At 45.1% G+C, this 19,236-nt stretch overlaps 1 protein-coding gene across 3 annotated transcripts in view; it reads right to left on the reverse strand.

Annotated features, from left to right (window-relative positions):
- Positions 1 to 18,059, reverse strand: part of hdac4 (histone deacetylase 4) — a 102,818-nt gene extending 84,759 nt beyond the window's left edge. For all 3 annotated transcript variants that reach the window (XM_056580357.1, XM_056580356.1, XM_056580354.1), the window contains exon 1: positions 17,865 to 18,059. In XM_056580357.1, the coding sequence (XP_056436332.1) occupies positions 17,865 to 17,886 (22 nt within the window). In that variant the 5' untranslated portion in view covers positions 17,887 to 18,059. The remainder of the gene's footprint in view (positions 1 to 17,864) is intronic.
- Between the last annotated feature and the right edge of the window lie 1,177 nt (positions 18,060 to 19,236).

Here is a 19,236-nt window from a genome sequence, read left to right on the forward strand (position 1 = left end):
ACTTTCCCTAAAAACAGGGCTATTTAGGAACGCACTTGGAGCTGGGTGGAGGGGTATGGTGGTAGGGGGTAGCAGAGGGGTAGTTCTGGGAAGATAGGAGTGTCAGCACAGGGCTCTTGACACGGCCACCGCGGCTGGCTCCATGCGAGGCGATGGGTTAATTATAAGATTTGGTTTCTAATACCGAGCCTGAGAGAGGATGCTGGAGAGCTTAAACCGGTAATTAGCCACGTATCATCTGACTGACTGAGAGTGTGTGTGTGTGTGTGTGTGTGTGTGTGTGTGTGTGTGTGTGTGTGTGTGTGTGTGTGTGTGTGTGTGTGTGTGTGTGTGTGTGTGTGTGTGTGTGTGTGTGTGTGTGTGTGTGTGTGTGTGTGTGTCAAGAAAGCAGATACATCTCGTATCCGATTTCATTAAACCACCGCTAGAACACAATGTAGCGGTACAATTCTTTCCCCAGTATAAACAATGATCATAAAAACGAAAGAAAATCAAAAACCACATTGTATCACTTTGCCTAGTAACAACAAAGAACATGAGAATGATCATCAACAATGTTTTGAGGGACTATTCCACACATGATACAAGTAGCCTACGCTTGCACACACACCAAAGTGCACATTAAAAAAGATTAAGATGCCTAAAAGGCATTCTTATTCTCCATCATTACACTCAGTTGAAATCATTCCATCGTTTCAGAGCAACATAGGCCAAGTCAAAGTTGGGACATTTTACGTATGTTCTCAGTAGCTAGCTATAATCAAGTTACTGCCAACAATTCAAAAGCAAGGAATTGGTATTAATAGTATATTCCTTTGTTCAATACTTTATAATTGACTACCAAGTAGTACTGCGATTAATAAAATACTGTCTTGCCTCGTTTTTTTTTTGCACCTGATGGCATACGGGCTAGTTATAATATTAACTAGGCTCCCCTAGCATACTCTGCATATGAGCTGGGTAACGGATGATGTTTGCGGTCGTTTTCCGGACGAAAGGCAGATCTAGCTTCCAACACTGCTGGGGTCGCAATGGGAATTAAGAGCAGGTGAAAGCTCTAATGTACTCTGGTGACAGAGAGATGAGAGAGAGCCCACAACAGAAGGTCGTCGTGAGAGGTGAGCTTAACTACATGGGAGAACACACACACACACACACACACACACACACACACACACAGACACACACACACAGAGCTTCATATCATCGGATCGACCTCCAATTAACCACCTCTAATTGCAATTACAGCCAAATAACCAAAGTTTGCTTCCGTGCACCCTAACAAACCACAGGCTCAAACAAGCACAGAACGTTTTGTTTGTTTGTTGTTGCTTGGCTGGCAATAAGCCTTTGCCCACCCTGTCCTCATCCCTCCCTCTGTCTGAGCAGTCGCAGTCCATCAACGCGCTGCTAAGGAAACTCCTACTTTCCTAGTCCCCCCATCCAGTCACACTGTGCACCAAAAGGAACGGTTTATTTATTAATAGAGCCCAAAAACCATGCAGGCGCTGTAGCTTGAGATGCTAAACCGGGCGTAAACCACTGCTTTGAACCGCCCTCTGGCCCCACCAGGTTAAACCAAAGGGAGAACATGAATAACCTCCAAGTAATGACAATAAATCTGACTGTCCAAATCATCAGAGGCCTGTTGAACAGTACAGCCTAACCATGGCCTTTGCTGGAGAACGCTGGGAAGTTTGGACATGATTTGGAAATGTTTGGAAACAACAAGTTGCAGTGTTTTTGACCAACGAACCATATGATATAGTAAGTGGTTACACATCCAACCATCAAGCCAATTTTTTTTAATTAATTGGCAAAATTTTGCCAACCAAAAGCTGATCCATTTTTGCCTGACTAGCTCTCAACGTTGGCCTCGTGAAGCTAAAGAAAGCCTACTCTGGTGGACACAGATGGACGGTAACACGTTCAGTGCATTCAGAGCAGCAACTAAAGCAAACCCAAAGCAACGCAGAGAGACAGCGGGCTATCAGGACAGCAGACTAGCGGTTAATACACAACACCAGCAGCAGGTGTAATCCCGTACCCATTGTCAGTCTCATCTCACCACAGGGCTTTTGCTTCATTAGATGTCCTGATCCTGATCCTCTGGGTGTGATGCTAAGCTTGTAGCATCAATGGGCAGATCTTGCATGACGACCTCGGCTTAGCAGGTAAAGTCAACCAACTTGGGGTGTAGGATGGTCTCTAGGGGTGTGGATGTCAGGACTGCCAGACCAAAGGTTCTGGGTTTGATCCCGACAGTGCAAGATGCCCAACACCTACCTGCTGTGACATGCATGAAATTTCATCTTAAATGGCTATATTACTTTAATTGTGCATTATCACATGAGAGGGAGGGATGTTGACCGAATATCAGCATGGCTCTGGTTCATCATCACAGCGGTGTCGTTGTTTAGTATAAGATCACAACATGGAGCAGGATATCGCTTTTATACAACAGTTCTACAAGCTACATGTTCATTTATCTGTAGATCTCCATTTGTTGTGCGAAGGATGAAATAAGTGCTTTCCCTTTGGCGGCGTGTGATCCCGGTGAGTGAGCAGCTTGTGCAGACAGGACGTTGCCACAGAGCTGCTGCTTCTTCTTTCCTCCCCTTTGCCCTCTCCTGAATGCCATTCATAATTTAGCGCAATTGGTGTTTGTGGAGATATGTTTGTCTCTTTGGTGCAAAGTTTGTTCCAATCGAAGAAGGATAACCATGGTAAATCGTATTAACAGTTATGAGATCACTTGTACAGCGTAGTGATAGATGCGTAGTTAAAAGTCCAAGTGCCGTTATACGCTATCAACGCTGCCTCTTGTCCAATCAAATTACTTGATCGGAACGAACGGTTATATAATAAATACACTTTCATACAACAGAGTTGAAACCCCAAATTTCCCATCTGCTATTAATTAGTTCCCCCTTATCTTATCTTAAACGGCTTGCTTTAAAGCCCTGGTTAATCTATGGTGGCGTTCATACATAAATCTACTGGGATGGGCAGAGCTGAACCCAGCAAAGAGACAATGCCTCTTCTGTGCGAGCAGCCAGTAGCTTTAAGTGGTGAATTTATGTATGAGCGAAGGAAGAGATGGAGGGGATAATGGAAAGTGTTTGTTTCTATAAATAGATCACAAGTAAACCCACCCACCCGGCTTCCTGTGCCCCTGCTCACTAATCCTCACCAGAGCTCTGGGTGGAAACCTAATGGTGATTATAGCCCGCCAGGCTCATCTGCACCAACAACGGCACATTATACCCACCGCTAAATATGACATTGTTCAAATTAAAATACTGGGAAAAGTACACAGGATTTATGGATTTTTTTATATTTTTTGCAGTTATCCGATGTTATTTCGATATGCAACACATGTCTCAAAGCATTTGTCGTGGAGCAATGCATCGTAAGTCGGAAATCATGATTTGAAGCGGAAACCCAAGCATGTTTTTAAACCTTTTTGTACAGAAAATGCTTGTCACAATGGCTGGTGCCTATTCCAATGTTGCTATTTATTAGGCATCAGTTACAAGCATGATACAGAATACAGAATACAAATTGCGTGTACTTCATTAGGCTACTATACATTAGTGACTTTGTTTTTCTTCCATACAGCATGCATAGTTTCTTTGCCACATCATTCATTAGCATATACGCTGGAAATGGCAGACCGTGCCATCACCATTATGAACTACTTCATCCAGCTAGCTTAGCAACACAAACACATTGGCCTGGCACCAAAGCGCCAGCATGTATACAATCATCGAATACGGCATTCATTAATATTTCTATCAAAAAATGATGCTTTATATAAATAGAGGCGGACGACATTCAAAGCATCAAAGTCTGAGCCGCTAAAAAATACTCTTTAGGAAACAGAACACAATATAATAATTTAGCAGGAAGCTAAAAAAACAAAAACCCATGCCAGGGGTCCTCTTAACTGCGAGCCGGGCTCCGGAGCATCGCCTCGTGTATAAGTCGGCGCACGCCACACCGCGACCTGCGCGACCCCGGCAGATTGCGTGTTAGATCACGTAAACATGCGGCGGTAAAAGAATGGAGCTTGCGTGTCTCGAGAAACCTCGCATGTTGGCCGCACTTTCCATGAGAGTAGAAAATGTTTTGCTATGCCAAGTGCTGATTGGATGGATGCTCATTAGGAGGGGCCGGGGGGGCCCCTGGAGGCCTTTGTGGGAGGATGACATGGAGACACTGACCGACTCTTACAAAAGGAGTCAGACGCTCAGCGGAAAGCTTGAGGCGAGGAGGCAGGGAGTGCAGGGCAGAGCCGGCCGGGGAAGGGAAGAAGAGCCAAGGCAAGCTGGCCTGTATACCGTTTCAATTAGCAGACATAATTTGGGAATTGTCGTTATCCCCTCCTCTAATCTCGCATCAATCTGCACGCTGCCATTCAAAGGCTCAACAGGTTTCCTTGGTTTTAATTAACCTCAGAGAAAAATGACACAGAAAGAGCAAAAGGGGGTAATGTTTCTTGTCAGCATGTTGACTCCCTCGCACACTACTGTAACCTGTCGAGCCACGGGAACAACCATCAGAACCCAATTACCGCAGAAAAAATAATTTGCTGCAACTCATTCATACTCCCGCCTGTCACCGTTCACTCATTCATTTATCAGGACGCAGAGCGACGGCTCATTACTGACATTAAACTTCAGCAAACAAGCTCAGGAGAACCTCACCGCCCTGAGCTACGTTTTTCATTTAACTATGCACGAGCGTTCCCCACAAGCTCATTTATCTACGAGCCATGCTGCCCGTGCCTTCTCCATTCATCTCCAGGCCTACTTTATAGGCAACAGCCGCTGATGGCTGGAGAAAATGGGCGCCCGGGTTTATGCTAATGCCTGACATAGGGGTGGTGATTGCAAAATGTAGGGGGGTGACAAAGGCTGGCGGATGACAAGTGTAGATGAACTCGATGCTCTTTTACACGCCTACGTTTCCCAGGGCTGTATTCGCCAGGACAATCAAGTTGAGGACAGACGTGGGGTTTGAATGGTCGCGATACTTCACCACAGCGCTAATAACCATCGTTTTAGTAAGGGGGCCGAGATGAAACCTTGGGGTAATATGTGTTATTACACTAAATACGTATAAATACATGACCGTACAAATTTACAAATATAACTACTATTTTCTCAATGGACACCGTCAGTTGTATGCTTTTTATTTTTTACCCTTTTCAGTATCAAAGGGAAAAAGATCCAGAGACATCATGTGAACATCTGTCCCTCCCCTGTATCGCACCAGCTCTGCGCTTTGCACTTAAAAAGGGGGCATGCATGACAGGCCATGCATGACTGCATCCTACCGTTCGGGACCAGCTGAATGGGGGGCCACTACCACAGCCATGTCCACAGCCAAATAGCCACCACACATTTACCATCCAATTATATACAAGCACACAAACACACACAAGGAGATGAGGACGGCGCACACAAAAACATGTTTGTATAAAAACAGGGCTTGACCGAATTAAAACAAAACACATTGGAGTCACTGGTGATAGCCGATGTGGTACAAAATGCACTTTAAACATGTCATTATTAATCATGGCTAGATGGTTTACATACACAGACCCTCAATAATCCATTTACTTTCCTCAAAGTCTGTCTTAAATTAAATTAACTGTAAAGTAGGTCCAAATATTTACTCCTCAGAAAGCTTTGTATGGGAAATAGGAATATCTAAATACACTTGCCACACAGTAAACAACTGGTGGATTTGATTTGAATTGAGCTTGGTAAATACACAAATTCCAGGCTCTAGGCACATATTTTGCTCCCATACCTTTACTATGGTGCATAATAGTGTGACTGCACCCCTAATGCATGTGCATGTGTGTGCGTGCGTTTGCGTATGTAATGCACATCGGGACGGAAACAGGATGGATGACGGAGACAACACTGAATGACAAACCAGTCATTCATTGTTGTCCTCTTCTGCAGCGCTTGACGTTGTTATAATTGGATCAAAGTTCACTTTCCTAACAAGGGCTCCAAATGCACCATGCGAACCAGCATGTGTGCGTGAGTAATGTATTGAGAACAGCTTACGATCACAAACGTATCCAACACTTTTGGATGTACAGCCATTCCAATGCTCTATAAATAGGGATGGGGATCATTAATATTTATTGATATCGATACCATTTTCGATACTCCCTAACGATCCGAGTCTTTATCAATACCACTATGGATACTTTTCTATTAATTGGTGGAAATACGAAGCGTTTTTAGTGATGAGGAAAATATTTAGGAAATAAATTGCATTTTAAATTGAATATGTAATTCTTAATAAATATTGACATCAGTAGTTTTAGTTATATAAACTAAAATGATTAGAGTACTATACAACTGTATTAGTAATACAGAAAGATGAGTAATACAGTATTACTCATGTTACTCACCAAAAACTAAATTTGCCGTTTCTTTATGTACATTTGAACGCATCATGATAACCTAACAGTCGTTTTACTGAGCCAACCTCAACACATCATCACGCAGCACGTCTGAAACTTTATTTACTTTTTATGATAACTAGCTTGTATGCTGCTGATTACAACACCGATTTCACAATTGGATTACCATTTTTAACTGACGGGACTAGCAACAATGTCTGTGTGTGTGCGATTACCGCTCGTAGTTTGAGTGGATGATTAAAGGTTGGGTATGCGATTTGCGAAACGCCAGCAGATTTTGAAAATACACAACTCAAATGGTCCTACCCCCTCTCCTTCAACGCTGACTCTGACTCCACCCATTCCAAGTACCTGGACGCGCAATCATGCACGAGCGCGAACAGAGATGCACGAGAGCGAGCCAGGCTAGCGTAGGTTTTCGTTTAACAACATGGCACTACATTCAGCTGTAAGTTGCACCCAGTACCACGGGAAGTAGGGGTTTTGGGGGTGCTGCAACACCCCCTGTCCGAGGCCCTGTCTTATCACAGAAAACGATCATTTCTAAAAACTCCGGCCAAAGTGGAGATTTCTGAAAACGCCGGAAATGTGTTGTCGTGTCAACGGGGAGAAACGGGATTTTAGGTTCTGAAGCATCACATTATGCACCAGGAAATGCTTAACGTCATGTAGGCGCCCGCTGTACCGTATTGGTCCGAATATAAACACAAACCCCATTGTAAGACGACCTATATTTGGAAAAAAGATTTGAAGACCAGATCTTGTTTTTATGAATAAATAAATTGTATTAATTGAAATAATATACGAAAATAAAAAGGCATAGAATAAAACACTGCATTGCCACTAAACAGTAGTGAAAATAGGCCGTACTGATGTGTACACCAAAGACTATTCCTGACACTCCTCTGCCCCGCTGTGTTCGCTCTGGCTGTGGTCGCTCCGAACTGTTTCGGCCCGTGGCAAAGCGAGTCATCCTCGCTGCTGTCCAAGGCATTTTGAGACGCAGCATTTATTTAATGCTCATATGACCTAGTGCTGAAAAAAGGTTATATGAAAAAGTGTGAGGGTAGCGGTGGTGCGCTAAACTTGTTCTGTGAGCAGCTGGATGTGAACCATGGTGTGAAGGAAGTGAACACAACGATCGATTTTCAACTGTGCGCGAATGCACTGGTGTAATTGAGCTGCGCTGCTATATATCTTTTTTATCAATGTAACGAGTTGCGAGTCTAGTGCAGGCTGAGTTTTTTTTTTCCAGCACCCCCTGCTGAGAATACGTTCTCGCGGCTATGGTTGCACCAGATGTTATAAACATTAAACGGTCACATAAATCATTACTATTTTTAGAAAATGTATGTTTGTTTCATATAATTGTATTGGAAGTCCTGGTTTTCACTAGGGTTGCTGCGGTGTGGACATTTTCACAACGAGTAATACACTCGTCTCAACACCGGTATTACCGAGTATAAACGGTATAAACTTTGAAACTAGGTCAACCGCCACACAAGCATCGGTTTTTAGACCCTTCTCGTCCTTCAGTGGCCGCCAACGTTCGAAAGCAGCGCCTAGGATTATGCTTGATTTCAGTTTTTCTCTTTCAGCGTTTTTATTATCAATTACTCTCTGAAAAAGAGTTTTCCTTCTCTTTGCTGGTGGTGGTGGTGGGGATGGTGGCGTCTTGTCTGCCATGGAAATTGTCTTCTACTGCTAGGTCCAAATGTGGATTAACTAGTTCCAGTAGCTACCGCAGGATAACAACAAACAGGAGCTTGCTCTGGGTCACGAGCTCTGGGTCACGAGTACTGCACGAAGGGGTCGCGCCGCGCGCGGGGCGCGGGGGAGGGGGAGTGCAGTACGACCGTTGATTGACGTACTTACTGTCCAATGCAACGAGGTGGCAATCCAAATGATTGGCTGGAGTTTTTCGAGCCCTGCCCGTTCCACAGATGATTGACTTGTTTAATTTTCATGTCAGTACTTCTAACTCAGTGGCTTTAAGCAGGTTATGATAAGGATTTCAAGTAATTTTGCAAAAATGGCCAAAAAAGCAAATTCCATACCCAACCTTTAAGACGGGCCCGTCTTCTGTGGTGCGACAGGAGAAGGAGAAGACAGTCTTTTCAACTCGGAGACAGTCGAAGGTACTGCATTTTGTCTTTTTTTGATGCACAATGCTAATGTGCTTGGCCATTGAGGTTGTGTTCTCCCCTTTACAATAAATTATTTTCGCCCTTTTCGCCCGTTCAGCCATCCTCGCGAGCAAAGTTACCTGCCAGACTTCACTTGTTTTACTTGTAATACCTGTTTGCTTACAATTACATTCAAAAACATTGGTGGACAAGACATGCTGCAGGGATTGGATTGATTTGATTTAAATGCCGCGACGCGACTCGAGGGACACAACATTACGTTACAGGACCTAAGGGACAAAAAAAATGACGACGGGACTCGATAGGGGTATCGATAAGCCCAAACATTAATGATTTTCGGGTTTTGAAAAAAGTGGAACCGGGTCCTTGATAGAACCGGGTTTTGATCCCCATCCTTATCTATAAAGCCTGATCATAAAACCTACCAGTAAATTACAATCATGAGTGTATTTAGTATAAAATGTCAGAACTTGCGATTGGCTGGCTGGAATGTGACGTTTGTCAGATGAAGTGGTCATTATAGCTACTACTTGTTGATAACGCTGAGGAACCGCCCGCTTCAGAGAAAGATCAGAGCCGTTCACATTCCTGCTGCCTAACAGGACTTCATTCGTCTCGTGTTTCATGAGACAATACCCGGCAGATATAATAAAAATTGTACGATTTATGTAATTACCGAAGAGCTGGACTTCCTGCTTTGTTTCGGTACAAATCTATTTTTTAATGAGAAATCAAATATTAATTCTTCCATGAAACAATATCCATATAACAGCCGATTTAAAATGAATTAATCTCCTTACCGGAGCGGTTGTTAAAATAGCTCTGTGGGAAAGCAGAGAACAAAAAGCGCATGGTTTGGCACTGCGCTAAGCTGGAGACCGGTAGGGGAGGGGCCCATTGTAACACTGAGCTGAGGAGAGTCAGGAACATAAGAGCACTACAACGTTACAATCCCCCCCCCTGAAACACGTCATGCGTGTTCTGTGCACGACAACAAACAAACGAACAAGCATGACTCAAAAGGTCTCGTTCCGGGGCTTAGCCCTAGATTATTCCCTGGAAAAGTCCATCGGTTCCTGGGAGACCCTGTGCCCCCGAGCCGGGGGGGGGGGGGGATTGTGCAACACAAACTTCTGGTTCTGCTCAGGGAATCAGTGAGATTACACGCAACAGAGACCTACCTGACCCACACTCAGCTCATTCTGGCCCCGCTGTCCCTTAGTTAAACCTGGCAGTTAATTCCACCCTGCCAGATGGAGAAGACACCCCTCCCCCCAACGTAGACACCAAGACACCAATGGATCATCACGGACGTCATACAACGACTAACCTGACCTCATCCATGCTTGTCTTGGAAGCAGATGTGGTTCCTTAGGGGTTCATCTGCAGAGTCTTGGATGCTTATGAAATCACCGTAACAGCTGCCCTAGACTGAACTACAGGCTGAGAGAAGGCCAGTAGCCCCCGCCTTCCACCGGTACAGTCTATACACTAAGTCGGTACCTCTGGCATCGCTGTTGAACTGCAATTACAGGGCAGCCTGGGCAGGAAGTGTCCCGCAGGGAGGTAAAGTCACGCGTTTCCTGTATTGGCCTCACATGTGGGAGTTATAACAGCATAAGCTGAAACAGAGTCCATCACAGACACATTGACAGGACGGATGACTCAACATCCAATAGGCAAATGCCATGAGTCCTCTGTCAATCATTGGAATCATTTTGTTATGTTCGTCTCCCTTAGTTACTGAATGAACCAAGGAGACAAATGATAAATTATTGAAATGCATTAGTGGGTAAAAACATTAGTGGATCTGGGTCTAATTGAGAGGAAAGCCCACATCATTTTCGGCACAAACGGCCTAATTCAATTGTGCACTCGCTTCCTGCCAGCCGGTCTTCATTGCTAAATGCATAATTACAATTGTTTCATCTGCCAATAAGATTACTTTCATGGAATAATGCAGAATACTGCAGTGAAATGACCATAATGAGGCGGTAATCCTTTTACCGTGCGGTGGCGTTCTTCGCTCTCAAAAAGCACCCCATCTATTCACACCCCTTGTTTTTTGCCGTCAACCCCGCTCCCCCCATTGGGAAAAATAACGCAGTACCCAGGATGAAAGAAAGTAATCGCACTTCCATTACATCCGACCTGCCTCTGGGTTGTGCTTTTGTATCCCCCTGGACAATTAAGACTCGCTCCGCCAGCGAGGCGAGTGATGAAGCACATTCAGACATTCAAAGGGAAACTAGATTACTCTTCAGAACCTTCTCTGTTCTCTCCCTCTTCCTGATTAGTAAGAAGTGTCAGGCTCTGTCCTGGAACTCCTCCTGTCTTGGCCCCGACTTCAAATCCACCGCCAGCTCTTGAAGCACGGAGACTGAGACATATCAATTATCACCGTCAAGAGGAACTCGCTAAATGATGAACCATCGGCGTGGGCCAGCAAGAGTTAATCTCTGCCTTTGAAGATTACGCCGTGCCGTTCTAGAGGCCTGGCCCAGACGCTGGCCAGGCAGTGGCTGCTAATCCAGTAGTGTGGCTTCTGATAGCTCCCACAGTGAGTCTCTACCGCTGCTACCGCTGCTGACGGTGATCAGAGGTGAGACGCCCAGGGAGAGATGAGTATAGCCGAGAATTAAGGAACTCTGCTGGTTTAATGGCGGCAGCCAGACTTCTTCACAAGCTCATCACTGGCGGCTAGCGCCGAGGTCCACCAAGGACGTGTGTGGCAGGTGTTTTTTGTTTGATATTGATAAGCGGCTACGCAAATCTGGCTGTTTCAAATCAGCAAATCACTCTTGTTGTAATAATCAAGAGATTATTGTCTGAGGCGATGGAGGGGAGGGGGGGATGGAGGTAGGCCCATGGTAGGAAGTGGTCTCCCTGGGCCACATGGAAGACAGCCTCTGTTGGGTTGCGGTCCCCGGGTTTCAAACCCAACAATCGTGTTGGTTGTAAACACGCTATTGACTTCCCATATCCGCCAGGCTGAAGTGCCGACAGCCGGAGAGCCTACTCTTCCTGCTATTTCACACCTCGATACCACCGTTGTGCCCCAGCTTGTTCGCAGTGTCTGTACTTTGAACTTTGCCCCCCCGATTTCCTCTTCATAACTCATGTTGTGACACGGTTGTTCAGGTAAAATAGTCAACCTAATGATTTAATACATTACTACGCATATGCAACTTAAGTAAAGAGTGAAACTCTAAAGAGCAACAAATCATCAAAATAAAAATAAAACATGTGATCAAAACCGATCTAACCCTTCAACATCTTGTTCTCTTTCTCCCTCGTAACCAAAGATAAAATTGAGGGTTAACATTTTATTGTCCAATTTCACCTGTTTCCTGTACACGGCCAGCATGATGAGTTTATGCTGCTCGGCATTTAGCCGTTCAGAATAATAGGAGATATTTCTGTCCGCCGTTAGTATAAATAACAATGAAAGAGAAATGTATTCAAATCCAAGCATCAAGTACTGGGCTCTCTTGAACACTCAGGAGGAGGAGCTGTGACTACACACACCGCGTCTGCCAAGCCTCTCGTGGTCTCTGCTATACTCGGCAACAGAGAGAGCTTATCAGAGTCTGCTTTGGCATCAGTTATTTACACTGTACTCTCTTTTGTAAAGCCTGTATCCCCTTCATTAAGCCCTCAATGCCTCTCCACTCATCTCCACTAAGGAACAATTCCTCATATAAATTGCAAACGGCGTCGTACACTTACAAAAAGGAAAAAAAAAACAGAACGAAAACGTGACATGAATAATTCAGAACCATCTGCCGAGGATGAGATTCTGGAGAGAAATAAGCAACGCTAAGGAACTGTCACTTTCTTTGTTTATCTTCAAAAGGCCCCCAGCCCCACCGTAATACTCTGTTCCACAACCTGGTGTTCAAAAGTTGACGTCCATTTGTCATGTGCACATCAGAGAACCAGTGGAAGTCATCAATGGAAAATAAATGCTTGGATGTCCGGCATCCCCAAACATGCTTGCTAAATAACAGTAAAACCAGATAACAGTTCAGGAAGAGGAAACAACAGGTCCCCAGTCAGGAAGTTCTGGCTTCCTAGCACGCTGCAATATTGAAGCAATGGCTCCACTGCCGGGATAATAGAGCAAGGGAATGTAAAACTTCCAAGATAGGGCTAGGGTAGTCTAGTGGCCAAAACCGCTTCATGTCTGCATTCCCAGAGCTGATTCCCCAACCAATACCTGCTCCTTAACGGCATGCATCGGAATAGAGCTGCTTCGGATAAAACCGTCCGCCACGTGACTAAAATAGTAAATATGCGTGACGAGATGCAAGTGAAAACGCGTTTAAGGTCATGCCCAGCAGCTTCTTGTGAACTCTGGCCCTACCACCCACACCTGTACCAACATCACTACGGACAAGAGCCAACACTGAGTCAGTCTTATACAGGTCCCAGAGGCCTGTAAACAAGCTAAAGGACGGGCCCTGGAACAGATGGCCTCCCCCACTCTGTCTCCCTCCCTCTCCATGTTTGCATCCCTGGGAGGGGAGTCACTCCTCATGACGACTTACTGACGCAAGATCCCCCCCGACCCACGCCTGTCAGCAATTATTGGAGGGCGAGAGGGTCTGTGTGTGTGTGTGTGTGTGTGTGTGTGTGTGTGTGTGTGTGTGTGTGTGTGTGTGTGTGTGTGTGTGTGTGTGTGTGTGTGTGTGTGTGTGTGTGTGTGTGTGTGTGTGTGTGTGTGTGTGTTAGACCTGGCTGTTTCAGTGCCCAGGGTTCCCCATAGGCCAACCCAGCCAGTCAACACTCCAGCCCACCGCCGCCACCCAGGTTTACAACGGACAAAAAGAGCCTCCAGAGCCCTCAGCAGGACTCTGGTGGTAGGGGTTTTGGGGGAGAAGAGGACAGACGGGGCCGGGAGCGCAGGCTCACTACGCAGGGAGGAGGAGCAGGCGTCCGGCTGCGGAGGAGCTGCCCGCGGAGGGGGTGTGGTCTGATCTAACAGACACAGGATTTGTTACTGCTGGATCATGCTGGCTGCTACTCAACAGGTTTACTGTTTTCCTAGGTACCCGAGAATTAACAATAGTGAGGGGGGAAACTGATGACAGCTTTGTATGAAGCTCCGGTTATTCACATATTCCAACATGTTTTCTGTTAGAAGCTTTGATAATGGTTCACTTAGGTGATAAAGGCATGAGTGAGTCTAGCGAGTTAAGGATTATTGACTTTCATTTTAAGTCATGGGTCTTTTGCGTTTTTAAATGTAACACCAGTTTGTGTTCCATGAATGAAAGCGTCTCTATGAATAAAGTTTGCTTCTCTCCTTAGGTCTGGAAAGTCTGCTGTCTGCAGTGTTTGCTGAGGGTAATTTCTTACTCTGCAGCTGATTGGACGAGCTTCAGCCAGTCGGCTCCTGGATGCCATATTTGCAAAGTAAACACACCATTAACGGACGTCACTGCTACCATTTTCATCGAAGTAGAAATGTAACTGTGTAAAAAACTGTCTAAAACTAATTCCAAAGCAGACATAATATTTTTTTTAATCGAATTAATGCAATTATTCTCGTAAATGGCTGTGCCCGCTGTAGTCATCATCCACACTCCTTGCTGGGCTTCGCCTGTGTCGCCTACTCTCTGACTGGATTCAAAAAGGTTCTCGCCCGTGGTCGGCTGGTCGCACAAGGAACTCCAATGATGCAACGCTGTAATAAGCGGAAAATGACACGCCTGCCTAGAATATGACTACATTGTAATTCTAATCTGGGCCCCTTCAAGTTTTTCTCCCGGGCCTTTGACCAAAAACGTCTAACAAGGATACAGTTTTCTTTTTAAAAAGTCATCCGAGGGAACTGTCACTGGACAGGTCGCTCAATAGACAAACGGAAAACCGTAACGCTGAATACGACCAGCTGGTTCCATCCACACACCAGCATGGGGACAGCGAAGTGAATGAGTGGACCGAAAAAGAAAGAAAGTGTCTTTTCATGCACTGTGGGAATGTAACAGATACTCCTGTGTGGTTGCCAGCTTGCAGTGTGCTCTGGACAGGCTAAAAGGGACAGCTTCCTCCAGGGTGACGCACAACCTCCTGGCCTACCACGGCTGTTCCCCCGTCCACCCCGCCAGAGGAAGGGACCATGCCAGACGCGCGCGCGCGCACACACACACACACACACACACACACACACACACACACACACACACACACACACACACACACACACACACACACACACACACACACACACACACACACACACACACACACACACACACACACACACACACACACACACACAACTTGGGCCCATACGGAGAACAGTTAATCAATGGCAGTGACCTCATCAGGACGAGGGAAAGCACGTTGTGAGGGAAGGGCAACAATTGCTCCCTTGTCAAATCCTTCTCGTCTAGGACTCGGCCTGCTTTGACTCTGAGAAAATAAATGCCTTCATCTTTTAGTGACTATTGTGATAACCTACAGTGACACATGCGAGTGTCCTACCAAGTGCAAGAGGGCTGCATCTACCATGCAGTTCCAGGACTGAACCAACTCTAAGCGTCTTAGAGTACCTATTAAGCGCTATATAAATTTCATTTATTATTATTAAAGGGCGTAGGCTGATCCATCAATCATACATCTGGGCTGGACACACCCTCTTGTGATGGTCAATTTTGAAATGGCTAATCAGCATCACGCCTGTTGATAAAATAGGTGGACTCACTATAACTCCACACCCGTCTAAGGGGTTCACAGACAAGTACCCCGTCACTCGCGTCTACAACAGACTACAAGATCTCACGGAGCCGCTTTAAATCTAAACGTCGATCAACACAGCAGTGTACCCGAGTTGACACCGCTACAATAGCGCTACGCTTCAGTGGCGGTTTTGGTGTCAATTAGGGGTTAGTCACATTAACGCCAGGTCTTCTGAGGTCGCCCAGGGCCCTAGAGGCCCGTGGTTGGACCGGCACCAGGTCAAGCGGAGGTGAAATCGAGCTTCGAGCCTGGGAGATTGTCCTCCTCTTAGGCTTGGGTCGGACACCTGGAGACCTCATTCTTCCTCTCGCCTCATTTACCGATTGAGTTATAGTGCCGTTTATTGCCATTATTGCAATACCTCGCACAATGAATGCTGCGAACTAAGGCAAGAATCTACTGCGACTTTATGAATGAGAAGGATATGTATTTATATACGGATTTTGCATGATGATTAATGTTATTTAATAATAATTTGGGTTGTATCCTTTGGGCTTTCAGACATGCTGGCCTTAAACTGCGAAACCTTTTAATGAATTTCGTTGACGTAGAGCTTAAGGGAATCTTAAGATGTTTATCAAATAAAAAGGTAACACAGTCTTTCATAAAACCTCTGTAGAATGCTTTGCATTGATGAAATCATCTATCATTTGTTTGTCAATAAAGGGCTTTTCAGTAGAAGCAGTTTAACGCAGTTTAATCAGATTAATACAGCCATGTGACCGACATCAAAGCAAATAGCACACAAAGTAAGGTGACATATAATCACTGATCTTGTCAGACAGTTGAAGAAGACATCTGGAGATATGGTATTTATATTAATTATTATTATTATGAGCCACATAGCGTGAAAGACAGACAGACAGAGACAGAGACAGAGACAGAGACGGAGAGACAGAAAGACGGAGAGACGGATCATACAACATCACACCTGGCCGTTGGCTGTACAAGAAGTAATTCAGTTCCTCCAGCTTACTATCGGTACAGCCATATTGAGAGTTGATTGAGGAGTTGTACAGTAGAGAGAGGGAACTTATCACCTACTTCCATCCAAGCCCCTACGTTTACAAAGCTGTAATCAATCACGGTCCAGGCAGGGGAGCAACAACGCAGTACACAGCTCTCCATAAACCAAAACAGCCTTGTGGTTTTGGCAAACGCCGGGCGCGTCTGGCCTGGGCGAAGGTTGACATCCAACTTCATACTTTCCACCGGAGACTCCAGACTGTTAATAGCACCGTGTTTATACCACAGGGCTCCCGGGGCACGTTATGCAACGTAATCCCAACGTGGCCGATTCCTCGCTTCTTATCTCAAATCCAAGAAGGATAGAAAAGGAGCACAAAACACATGCATGTCGCAATGCCACAATGCAGGGTTAATGCCGTTTTTTAATAGTCCATATCAACAAAGCCTTTATATGTTTATTTAAATATTACTTCACAAGCTTACCGTTTTTTGTCCACCTTGGCGGAGGGGCTTATCATTTTAACTTTGACCTCAAATAATAGCGCCCCCTATGGGCAGAGTGGGGGCTGCTTAAGGGAGACCAGCTTACCGGGAATACATGTCTTTGAATAATTTGAGAACCTTTGAGCAATCAGTGCCGAGCTATAAGTTACCAGTCCAATGTAATAACGTAAACCTCCTACAATAAACAATAGGTGTCCACAGATACTCTGAATACCTAAATAACAGGACCCTCCACTTCTGTTACAGACAGCACTGTGCGATTTCCGAACAATGAGTCACGCCTATGGGTGCGATTTCAAAAACAACCAAAACAGCTTCACTCTTAAACACAGAATGCAAGACCATTTTTAAAATGAACATGTATTCAGCAAACCAGCTCAACGTGAGAACAATTGAGGCTACATAATAACCCCTTTTTAAAGAAACTGTTGGATTTCAATTCACAAATGAGCTCCAAACGGCTGGAAAGCTGAACATAATAAGTGGAACGCCATAATATCAGTGCTACGGGTTATCAAACTTTTTCTTTGAACCTCTCCAAAACGTAATGAAGTGGCTGATTCAAATAGGCCTAGCGGGACACCAAAAGGAAGGAGGCGGATCACATGGTACTTTTCAGGCCCTACCTGCTGCCCCCCACCCGCCCACAACGAACATGGAAATAATGGCTTAAGAAGTGCTTTTCTCCTGATGGGAAAGGCACACCAGCAATAGTCTCAACAATTACAATCTGGTGTGTGAAGTGAACATCGACCAACTGATGGACATGCTGACCAGAAGGTGTCAGCAGTAAATATGTCTGTCTTTGTATCATCAGTGGAATGTAGCTCCTGGTGTGTGTGTGTGTGTGTGTGTGTGTGTGTGTGTGTGTGTGTGTGTGTGTGTGTGTGTGTGTGTGTGTGTGTGTGTGTGTGTGTGTGTGTGTGTGTGTGTGTGTGTGTGTGTGTGTGTGTGTGTTTCCTGTTTGTACCAGCTCTGTGTATAATAGTTTCAAGAGTTTAAACAAATAAATACAAGACAAAATGTCCATTCTCTCTGGTGCTTACCTTGTCTGCTATGGGAATTCATAGAGAAAATGGCGTTGGTTTTGGCAGACTCGACTCGACGATTCAAGAGAAATGATGGAGATCGGGAAGGTCGAGGGGAGGGATGCCACCGATCCAGGATAGATCCAGAGTCTGGGTGTGTCAGTGCACGTATGGAGCGGGCGCACGGACCATGGCTGGACTACGGCTGCCAAGACTGGGCTGGGTGGGGGGGGGGGGGGGGGGAGGGGGGGGGGGAGGGGGGGGGGATGAGGGACTGCTCCAATAACCAAACCTATGGTCTGTTTATCTCTCCCAAGACCCAGGTAGTAGGTAGGCACCTCAATGGGCACGTTCCAATATACTTCTTCCTTTTCCTGAACTGCCTAACCGTTGAGCTGGAGGAGGAAGAGAAAAAAAATGGTAAAGAAAAGCTATAAATATAACATGCAAATCCAATTACGATAACACTTCTACACACACACACACACACACAATTTTCCTGATTGAGCGATCAACAAAACAAAAAAATAACATGCGGTTGATTGAATAGATGAAACAACTGCACAAAGATGATTACATTCTTCTGGCAACACTGCGCTTCTTGCACTGCTCACGGTAATTAGCATGTGGAATTGAAATGCTCGAAAAACCTTCTTAATAGAAACGTGCTCTTGTATAGTTAATTATATGGCATTTATCCAACTCCATCAAGAAGCAAAAGATAGTGGAGCGGTGGAGTATCATTAGCAGGACCCCCTGCTTTCACACACGCGTGGTTTCATTTAGCTGTACGCCCGCTGGAAGCATGACCCTCACATGTACATATTGTTCAACGCAGTCCCCAGGCGCTCTTTGCATTTATAACTAGAGGAAGATAAGCCAATCGGGAGGTTTCGAAGAAGCCCACTGTAAGCACACTTTTATGACCTCACAAATGGATCGGACTAAGAATAGTTGACATGCAAATATAGTGTGGGGTGATGGAAGAAAATTAAGTAGTAAAGTAAAGTACTCAACCCATTCTCAGTCATATTTTTTTTAATGACCAAAAGCTTGTATAATAATGATAATCATAATAAAAGCAATAATATAACTAGTTGCCAAAACAGCGGGTTGCCGCCTCAGTAGCATACAAAAGCCTCAGAAGTGCAAATGTTATTGTTTGTACGACAGAGATTATTCGGAAAGACATTAAATACACTTGGAGGCCATATGTCTAGCCTACAATAAAAAGGCTAATATGGCATGATAACAAAAACAACAAGAAGGGCAATGCATTTTTCCGTTGCACTGGTGCCTCATTTTGAGCCCTTCAGAGACAACTGCCAGTACCAAAGACACTCAGAAATATCGAGGAGCCGTGTGGTGTGTTGTGACAGATATGTGTGTT

Source organism: Gadus chalcogrammus, chromosome 20, assembly GCF_026213295.1.
Source record: "Gadus chalcogrammus isolate NIFS_2021 chromosome 20, NIFS_Gcha_1.0, whole genome shotgun sequence".
Taxonomy (NCBI): Eukaryota; Metazoa; Chordata; class Actinopteri; order Gadiformes; family Gadidae; genus Gadus; species Gadus chalcogrammus.